The sequence below is a fragment of the Zalophus californianus genome, chromosome 7, assembly GCF_009762305.2.
Source record: "Zalophus californianus isolate mZalCal1 chromosome 7, mZalCal1.pri.v2, whole genome shotgun sequence".
Taxonomy (NCBI): domain Eukaryota; kingdom Metazoa; phylum Chordata; class Mammalia; order Carnivora; family Otariidae; genus Zalophus; species Zalophus californianus.
Window position 1 is genome coordinate 59533897 of NC_045601.1, and position 17519 is coordinate 59551415.

A 17519-nucleotide genomic window follows, 5' to 3' on the forward strand; every position below is an offset into this window, starting at 1 on the left:
TATTTCTGAGTCCCCATTTTAGCATCTGTAAGATGAAGATAATTTTGTTAGGAAAAATTGAGATAATTTAATGTAAAAGTTCTTAGTAAGTTGTTTAAGAAATGTCCCAAGGTGTAAAATATCTTTACAAAAGAATATATGTTTATGGTGTTAGATATAAAGTGAGTTTGAAAATGTAAGTTCCATTTTTGTTCAGACCTAAGTAGTCCCAACCCTATTGAATTACTTGTAGAATTATCACAATTCCTAAATTATTCAAAACCCAAATTCTCTAAGCATCATGTATAGACTAAGTAAAATGTACATGTTATTCAATTAAAGGGTTACTTAATTTATAGAAGTTTTTTGTCATGTATTTTCCTAAATAATAAAAGAATATATGTCCCATACTGTTTTATAAATTCTTTATAGTCATGCAAGTAGACTTTATACTTGAGGAAATTAGAAATAATAGCCAGTGTAAAATTATCTTCACTCATATAAATTGTTAGTCTTCTACACACATGTGTAAACATCAGATAAAAAATTACTGAGGCAGTGTCATATAGTGTAAAACCACTAGTCTGGTGTCATTGAGGCCTGGGTTTAGGTTAATTCAACACATTTCTATTGAGGCACCTATTTTGGGCTAGGAACAGTGAAGGACTATAACATTGTACACAATATTATAGTCACCCTGAAAGAGTCAGTTAAGATGGATTCTGAAACATGGGTAAAATTTGGATAATCAGAGACTTTGGGGAAGGTTACATAAAGGCATAGAAATAGGCATAGCATAGGACAGGACCTGGTGTTTAGATGTTAAGAAATCCTGTTGGCTGGAGTTAGAAATGGATAATGGTCAATAAGACTGGAATAAAAGGATGGAGTCAGCTCCCAGGGTGACTTGAAAACAAAATATAGGAGTTTGGACTGAATATCAGGCTGTACTAAGCTGCTCAAGATTTGTGATCAATGATATAATTGCAGGCATGGTTTCAGGAAGATACTAGTATTAGTTATATTACTAATTTTATTCTTTAAGGTCAGTCACATTGTCTTTGGGTTCTTCTGAAGATTAAAATCCTTTTTTTCCATTCCAAGACTATTCTTTGAATTCTATGACACAGATACAGGTTCGTTCTTTCTTTTATTTGAGAAGATCAGTAATGAGAAATTAATGCTTTAAAGAGATTAGTGGCTACTCCTTTACTTCCTCTTACTTTGGTAAGAAGTTTACTTCTTTTAAACCGCAGATTCTTTTAAATGTTTTATTATATGGCTAAGTTTATTTGACAAGATTCTATTTATGTCCATCCTTGATGGTATTAAATGTTTTTGAGTGAAAACTATATAAATCTATTTCTTGCCATTTCAGATTCACAGTACAAATTGCAAAGGAAGTTATAGATCTCCTGAGGTTTTCTCCTAGCTCTAAAAGTCTATAATTCAGATATATTTTTTACACCTTATTTTGGTTTATTTAACTAGCCTATCAAATCAGTTTTTAAAAATCACTTTTAAACAAGTTTTAGCTAATGCCTCAAACTGTTTTTAGAAAGAGGTAAAGAGCTGTTACCAGATAGTTTCTCCTTTCTAGATAGGGAATGATTGATTACCGGTAATGATTTATTGACCTAATACGGTTCTTTGGGAATTTGGGAATGGACTTAAAGGGATTTTTCTGTTCCTAAATTGGTTATCTTTATCAGTATATTTTCACTGCTGGAATTACCCAGAAGAATATTTGTAGTAGTTTTTTTGAAGAGGTTAACTTCAACAGTGATTCACTTGAGCTAATACTGTTTCTTTCATCTTCAAATAGTTGGAATAGATAATGGGAAAGAAGCAGTTGAAAGTGCGGCTGCATTTCTCTTCAAGACATTTCACTTGAAGGACTCTGTTGGTCACAAGGAGACAAAAGCTATCAAACAGATGTTTGGTCCCTTTCCATCGTCATCGGCCACTGCAGCTTGTAATGCTACTAATCGAATTACTACTCGTTTCCGTCAAGACAATCTCACTGCTCTTATCCAGATGACAGAGGAAGAAAATAGTGATAGAGTTTTATTTGGTAAAAATTTAGCATTTTCATTTGACATGCATGATTTGGACCACTTTGACGAGTTGCCAATAAATGGTGAACCCCAGAAAACTATAAGCCTTGATTATAAGAAGTTTCTGAATGAACATTTTCAGGAGCATTCCACCCCAGAGCTCAAGCCTGTGGAAAAAACAAACGACTCCTTTTTGTGGTGTGAAGTTGAGAAGTACTTAAATGCAACTTTAAATGAAATGGCTGAAGCAACAAGAATAGAAGATCTTTGCTGTACTTTATATGATATGCTTGCTTCCGTTAAAAGTGGTGATGAACTTCAGAATGAGGTATAGTGGAAGTTATTGAAGTTTTAATATGAATTACCTTAATAGCCTTTTAAAACATGGATAGTTAGCAAAGATAGTTTAATATTGTGCTGCTGTAAAATAGATAGCCAAATGGTTTATATAGTATGCATGTATATCTTTCCACTAAGTAGTTGGAGGAGGACTGTGAATGTAATGAATAACAGAAGATTGAGGGCAACAGTTAAGATGTCCACAGGTTTTGGTTATTGGGATAGTCCTAGTTAAATCTGCTGTTAACATTTTAATAATCAATAGTCAGTAATCTTCAAAAAGTGTATAGGTTTAAATGATGAATCATGATTACCGTACTAGTAAGTGTTAATGTTTGTATAGTGCTTTATATTTCTGAGTTCTTTGATGAAAATATAATAAATTTCAAAGTATTAGAAATTTTATCTATATATTGAGTGACTTACTGATTTAGAAAAATATTTTTCACTAGTTTCCATGTTTGAAAGAATAAACTTTGAAAAACAGACTGATCTAGAAATAACTGGACTAATTTATATTACTTAGTAAAAAAAGTCTTTATAAGTTTTTTATATCATATAAAGGAAAACATAATTTTAATTCTTTTCTATGCCACGATTTAGTTATGTTATTCAAAATGATGAATTACTCTTACAGTTACATGAAAAGTTCATCTTAAAGTGTTTAGTTTTGCTCTCAATACTGGCATTATATTCCTTTCCTGTTATAAATTTAATATAATGTCAACCTAATCTTAATACTGGATAAATTAGATGAGTAACATATTTAATGAAGGATTAAGAGAAGTGGTATACTGTTGCAGAGTGGGTAGAGGCTTTGAAATCAGACAGTCCTTCCTTTCCCTTTTATTGGTGGTAAGACTTTAGGTAATTGAATTTCCAGAGGCTGTTTTCTTGTTGGACTGTCTCACAGGGCTATGAATGCAAAGATAATAGAATCGTTATAAGCTTTCAATGATCTATCTATATGTGAAATGGTAAGTAGCATTTAGTAAATACTCATTACATAGTAATGTAGCTGTGAATATTATTTGTTATTATTTTAAATCACATCAAGTGTCAGAAATACAGATGAAAATACTAGTTTTTTTTTCAGAGAAAAATTAATTTAGGGAATTAACTAAACAGATATTGGAGGCCTGACCCCATGGTAATAATAGGTATTATGCTGATAAACTTCAGTTTGGAAATAAGTTATCGTATTGTTAATTCTGTGATCAGTTTCATTTATCTTAACTTTTTTGCAGTTTAATTTATATCAGGTTATGTTCCACATTCGTAAATGGTTTTGCTCTAACATTTTGAAAATAATAGTATTGTTTTAAAAATTGGGATTTATAAAGAAAATTCTACTGATACTTGTTTATCCTAACTGAATATATAGCAGTTGTCTTATTATGATTATAGTAAACTGAAACTTACAAACATATAACTAACGGAAATTTTAGCCATAAAACTGTTCTTTTCACTTCTGAATATCTGCAGTGTAATTTGTATTTCTTATTTCCTTGCCACAATTTTTAAGTAGTAACTGAATCTGATTGTTGGAGGGAGAATGTTTTTTAGTTCTCAAGATTTTTTTCATAATTTACCTCAGTACATGGTCAAACTTAATTCATGCATCCATCCATTCATCGTATGTTTATTGTATGTGTTTATTATGTATGAGGTACAGTGCTAGTTACTGGACATAGAAGGATGAATAAGATAGCAACCTTACTCTCAGGGAATTCATTGTTCAGTAAGAGGAAATAACATGAAGTAAGTGTACTCAAATACCATAGGTATTATGTTACTACAGTTGACCCTTAGACAGCACAGGTGTTGGGGCATTGACCCCATGCACAGGCAAAAGTCCACCTATAATTTTTGACTCCCCCCAGAACTTAACTACTAATAGCCTACTGTTGACTGGAAGCCTTATTGATAATGTAGTCGATTAACACATATTTTGTATGCTAGAGAAAAGAAAATGTTAAGAAGATCATAAGGAAGAGAAAATACATTTACAGTCATATACTGTATTTATTGAGAAAAAAACCATATATAAGTGGACCCACACAGTTCAAACCCGTGTTGTTCACAGGTCAACCATATATAGAAAGAAAATGGGGGCGTAAAAGAACCAGTCATAGATTGTGTGGAGGGGTTACTATGGTAGGAAAAGTATTCATAGAGGAGGTTAATCTTGAGCCACGTCTTAAAATATGACTATATTTAACTTCTTCAAGTGGACCAGAAAGGTAGGGAACCTATTTTAAATGTGAACAAGAACGCAATGTGTTTAAAGAGCTGTAATCTGTACAGTGAGGGTGCTGGTTGTAAAAGGCATGTGGTTGAGAGACAAGGGTGGGCAGACAGATAAGGGACAAATAAAGTAAGGCTTTGTACACCTTGTTAAGGTATACTGGGAGCCACTCTAAAACCTATAGATACACCCTATATGGTCTGGTTCAGTGATTTTTTTCAACCAGTGTTTAATGGACAGTTTAACATGTAAGTGAATATGTCACATTCTACCAGTGGCTTGAGTAATGGAGTTTTAAATGATTCATTTAGTGTTTTGGTTTTTCTAACTGAATAAAAATAAACAATTATTATGATAGTCTTTTTTTTAATTTTACAGTATATGTTATTTATACTTTATATATTCGATCCCTTTCTGTACAATTGTAGTTTGTTACAGCAAATTTTCCTTATAATTTTGAAGTAATGCTTTAATAGAAAAATGTTTATTACAGTCACTCTTGACCACTGTTATTTTCACTTTAAGGTGTGCTATACCTTATGTGTTGTCTTTTGACTTTTAAATTCTTCACTTTGGAGCCTGGAAAGGGTGTAGTTAAAAGAGTAATCAGTATGTGTGATAGCATGATTAATTTCCATTTCTTTTTGAGGTTTTAGTTGACTCTGGAATAATAATATTTAAATAAACATGCTGTGTGCTGTTGCTCTAGAAATTTAGCAGAACCATAGGAATATGAGGAGTATGTTAAAAGCTATGTCTGTGCTGAAGGCATTTTTCTTCCTCAACATAGGATTCCCAATTCCAACTTTAGTTTGTTGACCTAATGACTGATGATAAAGCTGTTTTTGAGGACTGGCTATTTAAAGTTTTTTTTCCCCCCCAAAGACCTTTATGTTATTGTTGAACTAGTGTTGGAAGCATGAGAATAAAAAGTGTGTGCATATGATGACATTTACCACAAAGGTGGTACTAGAGAAAGGTTCTAGTCTGAAATGTGTGGAGAGAAGTAATCGTAATGACAATAGTAATAACAGTAATGGCAACTTTTGAGTGTCTACTGTTTGACATAAGCATTATGTTAAGTGTTGTATGTGTGTCACCTCCTTTAATCTTTTTTCTTTTTTTTATTTTATTATGTTATGTTAATCACCATACATTACATCATTAGTTTTTGATGTAGTGTTCCATGATTCATTGTGTGCATATAACACCCAGTGCTCCATTCAGTACATGCCCTCTTTAATACCCATCACCAGGCTAACCCATCCCCCCACCCCCCCAGAACCCTGTTTGTTTCTCAGAGTCCATCGTCTCTCATGGTTCGTCTCCCCCTCCGATTTCCCCCCCTTCATTTTTCCCTTCCTACTATCTTCTCTTTTTTTTTTTTAACATATAATGTGTTATTTGTTTCAGAGGTACAGGTCTGTGATTCAACAGTCTTACACAATTCACAGCGCTCACCATAGCACATACCCTCCCCAGTGTCTATCACCCAGCCACCCCCTCCCTCCCACCCCCACCACTCCAGCAACCCTCAGTTTGTTTCCTGAGATTGAGAATTCCTCGTATCAGTGAGATCATATGATACATGTCTTTCTCTGACTCCTTTAATCGTTAACAGCAATGCCTTGAGGTCAACAGTGCTGGATTAAAACCTATTAGAAACTGCTAAGCACTGGAAAGGTTACATTCTGAGACACTTCCTAGTTAAGTTATTAAAAAAAAAAAAACTAAAGCAAATATAAGAAATTCTAATAAAATTTCATTTGTACCATTGTAGTTAAGTTGAAGTTATTTTTCAAACATAAAGCATTTTTCTCATTTTTTGGTACCTCTGCTTTGCTGGTACTTATTTAAGGAAATAATCTGTTGGCCTTATGGATTATTGCTTACTAGGAGCTATTTTATAGAAATGTTGGGAAATTTCCCCAAGGTTACAGAATAGGTAGTGAATCCAGGATTTAAATTCAGAATTCTGACTCCACTGTGGTGTATTTTCTTTGCCAAAAAGTAAATCTGTACATTTTGCTGTATTTGGTGCTTTGAAACATAAAACATTTTAAATATACTGAGGAATCTTTGGCACTTACTCTAATTCATAATTTCATTAGAAACAATGTTTTGCCCTTTTAGAGAGTTCCAAATATGGAATTGGCTGAAATAAGAGAAAGGATGGAACCTTATTAAGGATGAATTTCAGTATTTCTGCAGAGAATTAATGACATTTGAAGTATTTATATGTTTTAGTGGCTGTTGAACTAATACAACAGCCCACTTCTTAGGTTTCCCAATACCATCATCTTTACCTGCCCTACCTTGCACCTCTAAGGGCTTTTCTTCTTTTAACCTCTCACTCCTAGTCATCTTTCTGTTAAAGCTACACTCATGATTAAGCCTTAGAATTTGATTGAGCTAGAGATTCTTTAAGGTTCTTTATGCTCTTGAGGTTTATTTATTTTAAAAAAATATTAACGTTAGAGCACTTTAGCCATTGGAAGCAAGTAAGATTTGAACATTCCATGTTATTTTCTTAATCAGGACCTATCCTGATTGGTACAGACATCTTCCTGTTGCTGATGTTCCATAACCAGAATTGTAGCAGTCGGTTTAGTCCTACTGGCATCATATAATGAACTTTGAACACAGACTTTCCCCCTAGAAAGTAGTAGTATTAGTAACAGCAAATCTACTATGTTTTCAGTGCCTGTTATGTGTGGACCTGTACCAGGCTGTCTCCTTTGACATAACCAGTTTCTTCATAGTCCTGCATGGTAGGGATAAAATACTCTGTAAAAAGATACAAAACAAAACTGAGGCCCATGTGTTTCCTAAAGTGATAAAAGCAAGACTTGTAGAAATTCTGGGACTTTTTTCTAAACCTAGGCCTACTGTTCAACCCAATATGCCATTAGATTCTTTCTGAAGAGAAGGGCACTGACTAACAAGACTATCTGAAGGAATTTCTTTTCTTCCAAAGCCGGGTCAGATTCTGTCCGTTTCCTTACCTGTGGTTGACCATGGGCAAACTACTAAGCCTTTATAACATCAGCTCCCTATTTGTCAAATATCTGCTTAGGAATTTTGCTGTGGGGAATTGTGAGATAATATATATGAAGTACTTAGCATAATGTTTCACAGACTGTAGGCTTTCAAATGTTAGTTTCTTGCCTTCCATATTAATGAGCATCATATATTTAAACATATTAAAGTTTTATTAGTGTATACACTATAGATGAGTATATAAAATTTTATCTATGCCTTATATATAGATGGTTCAAGTAATAAAATGATGCTTAAAGGCTAGGTCTTAATTCAGAGAATTATTATTTTTACTACTTTTTTTTTTCTATTTAGCTTTAAGTGTCACTAATCCTAAGAAAATCTTTTGAATTTAATTTTTTTTAATTTTTTTATTGTTATGTTAATCACCATACATTACATCATTAGTTTTTGATGTATTGAATTTAATTTTTGATGTGAGTTCTGATTTTAATAGTCTTTGTTAAAATATAAAAGATGTTAATAGAAAAACACTTGAGAATATTGGAGATCTATTGAAGATGTATTGGAGTGTACATATCTCTTGGTACTCTTTCAATATTAAATGCTATTTACAGTTATTAATACTGATGTAAATATTGATAGAGTTATTGTGTAATCAGTTCTTAGGAAAAGTGAATTTTGAGTTGTATTGATATGATCATAGTTTGCTTTTGTGCATATGGGGCTTATTCTTTATAGCATTTGTGATTTGACATTTGCTGTTAGCTTTATCTCTTGACTTTTTGCAGATGGTGTTACTTGACTCATTCAAGTAAACTTCTGAATTTAACCCTGTTCCAGACATGTGCCTGATCCTAAAAAGTAGTTGGTTAGATTGTCTTCTGAGAGAAGACTGTATTTTTTTTATTACTTATTTGCATTATAAATGATTCAACATTCTTTGAAATTTTGATGTAGAATAATTAGCATGGTTTAATAATGGTGATTCTTAAACATTTTGTTCTCAAAACTCCTTTACACTCTTAAGAATTACTGAGGACCTCCTAGAACTTTTCTTTATGTTGTTTATCAATATGTTCTATCGATATTGTATTAGAAATTAAAACAAAAATTTAATACATTAAATTATTTAATAAGTATTTTAAAATAATGTAATATACCTAATTTGTTATATTAACATAAGGAACATTTTTATTAAAAATAACTTTTCTAAAATAAAAAAATATAGTTTGAAGAATGGCATTGTATTACATTTTTTCATATTATTTCAACGTCTAGCTTAATAGAAGACAACTAGATTCCCAGATGTGCTTCCACATTTAGTCGGTTCTGATAATCATACATTATGTAGCTTATGCAAAGCTCAACTCCCTTTATACTCATGGGAGGATGTGACTGAACGAGGCAAATAATATTTTAATAAAATAAAATATACTGATATTAAATTTCTTATATTAAATAATGTTATTTAGTTTTAATAATAATTTTGACCTCATGGACCTCTTAAAAGGATCTTAGACATTCCAGACCACACTTTGAAAACCACTAATTTAATGTATATACTACAGTCTGACGAGAATATAGTGATGGTTTTGGTATCTAGAATAGTGTATTTATTATTGTGCGGAATGATACCGTTAATGCTTTATGAAAAGATTTTTCATCTATTTGATGTTGTACATTCTTTTTGGTAGATTTAGCACTGCTGAACAATACAAAAACACTGACATCAGCCAGGCTGGAATTAAAATAGTGTCCCTTCAGCTTTGAGGGCCAAATATGTGTTGTTTTTTCTATAGTCTTTCCACCAGTGATCAGAAGAGCCTTTCCTCCAACCAAAGTGAATAGAGAGCTGCCACTGGGTAAAATTACATTTTTAAGACATACAGAATCTTTAGAGTCATAGAATTTCTCCACCCAATCTAGTATTTGTGGGTCTAGCATTCTCTCAGAATGATAGTGCCCATATAATGAGGTCTAATGAAGTGGTTTTTGTTTTTTTTTTTTTTCAAAAGGCATCCCATTTCTTTCTTGAGTAGTTCTCTTATAACTTACTTGTTTTGTTGAACTGATACTATTTCTATTATGTCTGCCATTTAGTCCTGCATTTCTGCAGTGAGGTAACAAAGTTGTAGGCATCTACCTTTTTACATGAGGATTTTTTTTTTTTTAAGATTTTATCTATTTATTTCACAGAGAGAGACACAGCGAGAGAGGGAACACAGCAGGGGGAGTGGGAGAGGGAGAAGCAGGCTTCCCGCGGAGCAGGGATCCCGATGTGGGGCTCGATCCCAGGGGATCATGACCTGAGCCGAAGGCAGACACCCAATGACTGAGCCACCCAGGCGCCCCTACATAAGGATGTTTTAGACATGGTGGTAGTTACATTTTCTCTCCCTTACCCTTTTTTCTTTCAAGTGTAAAACTCTCAGTTTTCTTCTATGTTGCCATTAATCCATTGTCAACCCAGTTTGGATACAGTGGTTCAGTGCTCCGTAGATCTACCAGTATTGACATGTAGAATGCTTTCATCATCTTCTCTTCAAGGATATTAAAAAGTGAGTTACTTTGCCAGTTTAAGAACAATTAAACCAATAATCTCATAGGAAAATTAATTAAGACTATTTTTTCATGACTTCATTTAGTGAATCCTGTTCTTTTTTGTTGTTGTTACATTGCTATGTGTTAATTTTAAGCTTATATTTATTTTTCACAATCCATCATTTTTATCTCTTCTGTTTTCTTTTTTTAAATTGGAGAATTTTGCCTTTCTCTGGCACTTTTTTTTTTCATTATTTCTCAGAGATAGCAGTGATTATGCTTAAAATCCTTGCCTGTTTAAAAGAGAGAAAATGGTATCTTACTGTTTAATAGCATTTTTTTATTACAACTGAGGTTTAGGTTTTTTTTTTTCCATATATTTCTAGGCCACTTACAGTTTTCCTGTGAGAATTGCCAATTTTTCATTTGATGAAATTTTTTTATTTTTAAGAAAATTTATAATGAGATTAAAAAACTTTTGCAGATGTTCTAAGTATTCAAGTAGGCAGATCTATTCATCTTTTTACATAGGAGTCTTCCTTTGGTGTTAGATTGCTTAGAAAGGCAGTCCTCAAGACATGATTGAATCTACCATGTTTTTTGAGCTTTGTTCATTTTTAGTCTCACTGGTTTTAAGTAGAATGTTATTTGGATCAGATGTCTCTTTTCTCTGTATTTCATTAATGGACACATACCTGAATATGTCCATAGTGCATACTCTAAAGTGATAGAGCCATTTTTCTCAAGGTTCTTGTCACTTCCACATTGTTTACCATTTTAGGTTGTTCATTCCTATGTTTACTCTATAAGCAATGAACTTTTCATGAGGAAAAATGAATCATTTGTTATACTTTTAGCTGAATGTAAAAGTTAGGGAAGGTCAAAATAGGTGAAATATTTCACCTGTTATAATGGGTCTCTTAAGTTTTATAATCTCTATTGGGAAAGCATTAGCTATATTTTATATTTATCTTGGTTGTGTGTTGCTTTTGTTCCTCTTTTTATGGGTCCAATTATTAAAATGATGGGTTGAAAAGGACATGATAAAATAAACATAAAGTTGTGTACTTGTAACCAGGAATACTATTAATTCTAGATAGGAAAATCTGGTTTAGCAGCTACATTTGTTTAAAAAAAATTTTTTTTTAACCAGTCGCTATTTCCTCCTTTATTTTTTGGCCACATTTAGGTTTTAAGCATGTTTTACTCTATAAGAAAACACTGATGTCATACTTGATAAAATCCATTTTTTTTTAAGATTTATTTAATTGAGAGAGAGAGCTTGCAAGTGTGGGAGAAGGTGAGGCAGAGAAGCAGACTCCTCATTGAACACGGAGCCTGACACCAGGGATGGGGGTGTGGGGCTTGATCTCACAACCCTGAGATCATGACCTGAGCCAAAATCAAGAATCAGATGCTCACCCGACTGATTCACCCAGGCACTCCAAAATCCATTTGTTGTAGTTAAAAAAACCTGTTATAGGTAAATCAGTGTCCGTCTGTTGGGCAAAACTCTGTCTCCACCTTTTAATAACCTATAGTTTAACTTAAACTCACAATTAAGACTTAAACACTTGCTGTTACTAATCTGTGGCAGTAATGGATTTCAAACCATTTTGCTCTTCATTGGAATGGTTATTCAAAGAATAAGACGTTTTGCCAAATTTCATACTTTTTCTCTTATTTTTCTGTTTGGCACTGTTTACTCATTCATTCATTCATTGTCTACTGTGTGTCAGATATTAAGGTTTTCAGAGACAAAAAGGAAATCTAACAAAGTTTAACCAACCACTCTCATTACCTTGTTTGTTTGGTCTCCTCTTAGAATTTCCATATCTATCTATCTATCTATACATATATATATATATATACACAAGGAGAACGGGCAAGAAAATTGTATTTGATATAATGAATAATATTATGACGAATTTGGGAGAGCACATGCATTTTATATACCGAGAGATACCTATATTTTATTAGTAAAATAAAGGATATATTAGAGATACCTATATTTTATTAGTAAAATAAAGGATAAATTTCTTATTTTAATATTTGAGATTAAGAACATTTCAGGTGTTTCAATTGTCAATTTGTAAACAAATAACTATTAGATTTAGAAATTGCTCTGAGCATTCATTTAAATACTTAATACATTAATTGTGTTCAGCTTTATATATACATGCACACATATTCATACACATATATATAATGGCTATAAATTTGTTTATTCTAAGGCAATTAAAATCGACGTATTTTCTAAGAATCAAGCTATCAATTTTCCATGAAAATGTAAAGCAGGATTTTAAATATACAGTGGTACCTAGCTGTAACCTTACTTACACACATCTAATTAATTATAGCATGTGAAGAATGAATAGGTTCACATTCCAAGTAGTTTTAATTAAGTTGTAAGTGACCTTGGTTTTAGCTTTGTGTTAGATTAAGTACCTGTAAATAATGAACATTAGTTATTCTGAAAATATAATTTATCTAATTTTCTGCAGTCCAACAATTTGCATAACACATTTTTATTGAGAGAAAAATAAATTCTAAATAAATGCTGTCCTAATTTTCATGGTCATTTTCTTACGTGTTTAAGACTTTATTTTGGAATGTATGAATATTTAATAATCTTTTATGCCACAAACCAAACTAAGAATAATTTACAATGTTATTAATATACTGTGCTTTATGTAATTATTCCAATACTCAGTTCCACATGGACTGTTAATTCAAAATTTTTTTCCTCTACTTAGCTTTTAACATTTTTTATCATACTTCATTATTCTTAGTTTTCAATATGCATATCTATTTCATTTGACATGCAAATCTAAAATAACTTGTTATCTCAAAAGAAGACATTCTCTAAATTGAATATTGTTTTTCTTTAGATATTATGTTTACTATATAATATATAATGTATGCTGTTTAGTACACGCAGTAGAGGTGTAGATATAACTTTAATTTTTAAAATGCGTATCTCTGTATAATTAAAAAAGAAAATACATTGATTTGCTTTAATTTATTTGCTTTAATCTGAATGCCTCCTTTTTTTCTTGGGGCTTTATTGGTTGGGTACTGGTTCATTGTATGGTTTTTCGATCCTCCTGGTATGCTTAGAATCCCAGCCCGAGTAAAGGATTTATAAATTATCCTGTTTTAATACCTAAGGTTATTACAACTTCATGAAATAAACTTCTGGAGCTTTCTTTCTTTTCCTGTTTTCAAAAAAGTTTCTATAAGAAAATGATTATGTCTTTCATGAAAGTTTGATACATGGTTGCTTCTGAAACTGTCCGGCCTGGAGTCTTTTTGGAGGGCAGACTTTAATTACCAATTCAAATTTTACAGTAGTTGTTGACTTATTCAGATTTTTTATTAGTTAAATCAAGTTTGAAAATTATATTTTTAATGAAATTAGCCATTTCATCTGAGTACTCAAGCTTTCTGCTCTAAAAGTATTTATAATATCCTCTTATTAAAAAAAATGTTAACAGTAGTTTTTAATTGGATTGCTCCTTTCTATCTGCCTTTTCTCTATTTTGTCCTTATTGATAGAGGAGTGTTTGTTTTATTTTCAGAGAACCACTTTTGGTTTTGTTGCTCTTCTGTTTATTTTTCCCCCCACATATGCTTTGGCTTATATTAATATAGCATGTATTAGTTTTAAATAATAAGACATGCGGCAGTTTCCTCACCTTTAGATACATAAGGCCTCTAGTTACACCCAGTTATAACATGTATTTGTTTCACAGTGGAGGTGGGTTTCTTTAAAATTTTTAATGTATATACAATTACTTGTTTTCTTATGCTATCAACAATAATCATGATAACATTTGAAATACTCTAAAAATGTTAGGTGACCTCAAGGACATTTTACTGTATTTGTGAAATAAAAGATCCCAATGAAATTCCAAGAGATGTATATTTCATAACCTGATGACTAATGCTGTTAGAAAATGACTTCATACTGATCTTTTCATTACTTACTTGTTTTCTTCCCAAAGATTTATTAAGCATCTTTTATATATAAGACATTTTATAAGGTAGTTTTCATTTAAACCACAAGTAGGATAATCATTCAACTTTGCAAATATTTATCATTAGGAGAATAGTCGCTTAGATTAATAATAGGGTTATAATTATTTTTTTCTTGAATCATATCATCTTTTTAAAAAATTTAATGGACTTTTTAAAGACCAGTTTTAGGTTTACAGAAAAATTGAACAAAAAAAAAGAACATCGCGATACACCCTCTTTTGTTGTGTAAATTCTTTTAATGGAAGCAACTGCTCTGTTTATCTCTTTGATAGTATTATTTATTTTAAAGTCTTTGTCATCTTATTCTATATTACCTTCTGGAGTCACTTAAGTTCCATTGTTGATTTTGTTAACTATCATTTTTAGGATGAGATATCTTCATATATGGGGCACCTGGGTGACTCAGTGGGTTAAGCACCTGCCTTCTGCTCAGGTCATGATCTCCATGTCCTGGGATGGAACCATGCATTCAGCTTCCTGCTCAGTGGGGAGTCTGCTTCTTTCTCTCTTTCTCCCTCTGCCCCTCCCCATCACTCGTTCTCTCTCTCTCTCAAATAAAATCTTAAAAAAAAAATTTCTTCATCTGTTTGGAATTTTAATTCTTATGCAGATGTTAATTTGTAACTTCTCCCCTTTGCATCTCCCCTACGCCCTGTATTAGGTTCTTGTAGTAGTTGTGGCCCCAAGTGTCATTTTTGTAGTAGTTCTTTTCAACCCCTCTCATGAACAGCAGAGCCCTATTTATTCCCTTGCCCTGGCTTCAGCTAAGCCTTGCTCCCACACTGCGTGGGACATTGCTCATTTAGGTGAGAGGCTTCCAGGGAGCCAAACCCCTGACCATGCTGTCCAGAACTGGAGCCTTGCTTGTCATTTCATCTCTACCCAGTGCTCTGCCTTTTTTGCTCAGTGTTTAGTCCAGGGAGATATTTTTATTGTTTTTAGGTTTTGAAGTGTGTGTTTTAGGTTTTCTCTTTTTTTGTTCTACCAGAAGAGATATTTTAAAGCATGAATTTTCTGTCACCATTTCTTCTTCATCTTAATTGCTAATACTTGTTCTTTCAGAAGGCAGTCTTCTTCCTATCTTAAGCATAAAGGGGAAGGGATTTTTTTCAAGATAATTTTAAGAAGTTTAATAGTAAAATCTATTTTAGTGTTTGTATTTTTTTAAAGGAGAAATGACTTGTTATTCTTATAGGATCATATTTTTTATTGTGGCAAACTAAGGGTTTAGCTACTTATGAATATTAAATAAAAATTGAAAATAGTAGAGTAACTAAATTCAGTATATAGAAGGTACATGCCAATTGTATTGTCACAATCAGTGACCAATAAACACTTATTCAGCTTATTTCTATTTAGAGTTAAAATTGAAATCTTGAGTTTGCTCACAGTAATAGAAAATTAATCATGATGTTTATGTTGATTTAATAAGAATAACAACTATATGTATATAAATATTTTGATGATTCTGGGGAAAAAAAGCACCAAAGCCAGGAACTTGTTGCTTATATTATTATTAAGCCTTATTTATATTTGCTTTATTTTGGTACTTTTAGCCCTGTCTCTAGTTTTATATGAGTACTGATTCCCATAGCTTTGTTGTTTTTGCATTTTATGTATCAGTTGATACCTAGAAAAAGTGATGTGTGATATACTGTTCTTGGGGTTTGAACTTCTGTGTAGAGAATTTAGTGCCTTGCAAATCCTGCAAATAGAAAGGACCCCTAATAAATGCTATGATTTTTATCATCTGTACCAATAAGGAAAGAGGCTAACTAAACATTGCGTGCATATTACCAGTCTATAGGAAATGTAATAAATATTCAATGTGTATATGAGCAATCACAGGTATTGTTTTCTACAAAAAAAATTCCTTTTTTTTTGATACACAAAGAAATAAGCTTATTTGAAGACTGATATGACACCCACTTGCTCCATTTTATAAATCTGGCTATTTAGATGCTCAAACACATTTTTAATTCCTGTGTGTAAGCTGCTGTTCTTTTTCTTAACTAGTTAAAAATGCCATGTCTCTTCTACTTAGAAAGACTATAATGGACACCCTGCACTTACTGCTTCTCCTTCCTTCTTAACTAGATGTAGTTAGATATTAGGATAAGGAGTTTGCTTATGGATCCATATGATTAAATTGTTAAAACATTTATTGTGCTATGAAATAATAATTATTAAAAATTACTACCATAATCTTTCACTGGTAAGATTTTTTAGAAAATAGTGTGTGTCATCATGATTCCCACGTGGTCAAATTGTGTTTGATTAAAAAACGATTTTTCTCTTGAAAAATACGATTTGATAGAAGAAATAATTTGTCTTATCACTGGTTCTCATTTTCTTAGTTATCAGCTAATTTGCCTACATGATAAGGGATTTTATTTGTATAATTTCTGGTGTTCATTCCAAATATGGTAAATAAACCTATTTTATTTATTAGTTAAGTGAGTGGTGCTTTGTGTCTGTAGCAGACAAAAAGTGAAAAAAAACATAAATCAGAATCTGGTTTGTATTATTTAAAAATAAGATAAAACCTGTTTTGATTAAGTATTTTATGTTTATTATAGAAAATTTGGAAAAGATAAAAGATAGGAAAAATGAAAATTATACAATTTAATGAAATAAAAAATAAAGACATACTTGTCAAAATGTGGAAAGGAATGGATAAATAAACTGTGGTATAACCATATAATGGGAAATTATTTAGTGATAAAAGGAAATGAGCCATCCATCAGGCTGTGAAAAAATGTGGAAAGAATGAATATTGCCAAGTGAAAGAAGTCATTCTGAAAAGGCTACATATTGTATGATTGTAACTATAGGACATTCTGGAAAAAGTGAAAATCTGAAAAAGATAGTCCAAAGATCAATAGTTGCGAGGGGTTGGGAAGGGAGGAAGGGATGAAGTGGGGAGCACAGGACAGTGAATTTATTCTGTGTGATACTATTAATGGTAGAAACATATCATTGTAGTCATTATGCATTTATCAAAACTTATAGAATGTGCAACACAAAAAAACTAATGTAAAGCTATGGACTTAAAAAAAATCTAACTTGGTGGTCAGTATGATACAACTAGACAGATAAATTATGCTATGTAAATATATTCTATCTAGCTCTTAGTAGACCCATTTACAGTAGAATCAAAATATGTTCTAGGCCAATGATTGCACTGATTGAAATACTCTGTTTGCTCTCCAACATAATAGCCACTAGCCATTTGTGGCTGTTGATCTCTTGCAGTGTGGCTAATATGACTGACAAATTGTATTTTAAATTTATAATTATTGAAAGTATAA

The 17519-nt window shown here is 31.9% G+C and overlaps 1 protein-coding gene across 7 annotated transcripts in view; it reads left to right on the plus strand.

The window, feature by feature from the left end:
- The window catches only part of ASCC3 (activating signal cointegrator 1 complex subunit 3), a 337927-nt gene that overhangs the window by 35307 nt on the left and 285101 nt on the right, over positions 1-17519 (plus strand). For 6 of the 7 annotated variants that reach the window (XM_027603944.1, XM_027603946.2, XM_027603941.1 and 3 more), the window contains one exon: positions 1805-2364. In XM_027603944.1, coding sequence (XP_027459745.1) covers positions 1805-2364 — 560 coding nt within the window. Of the gene's footprint in view, positions 1-1804; positions 2365-17519 lie in introns of those variants that run through there. The other variant, XM_027603943.1, reaches the window with a different exon arrangement.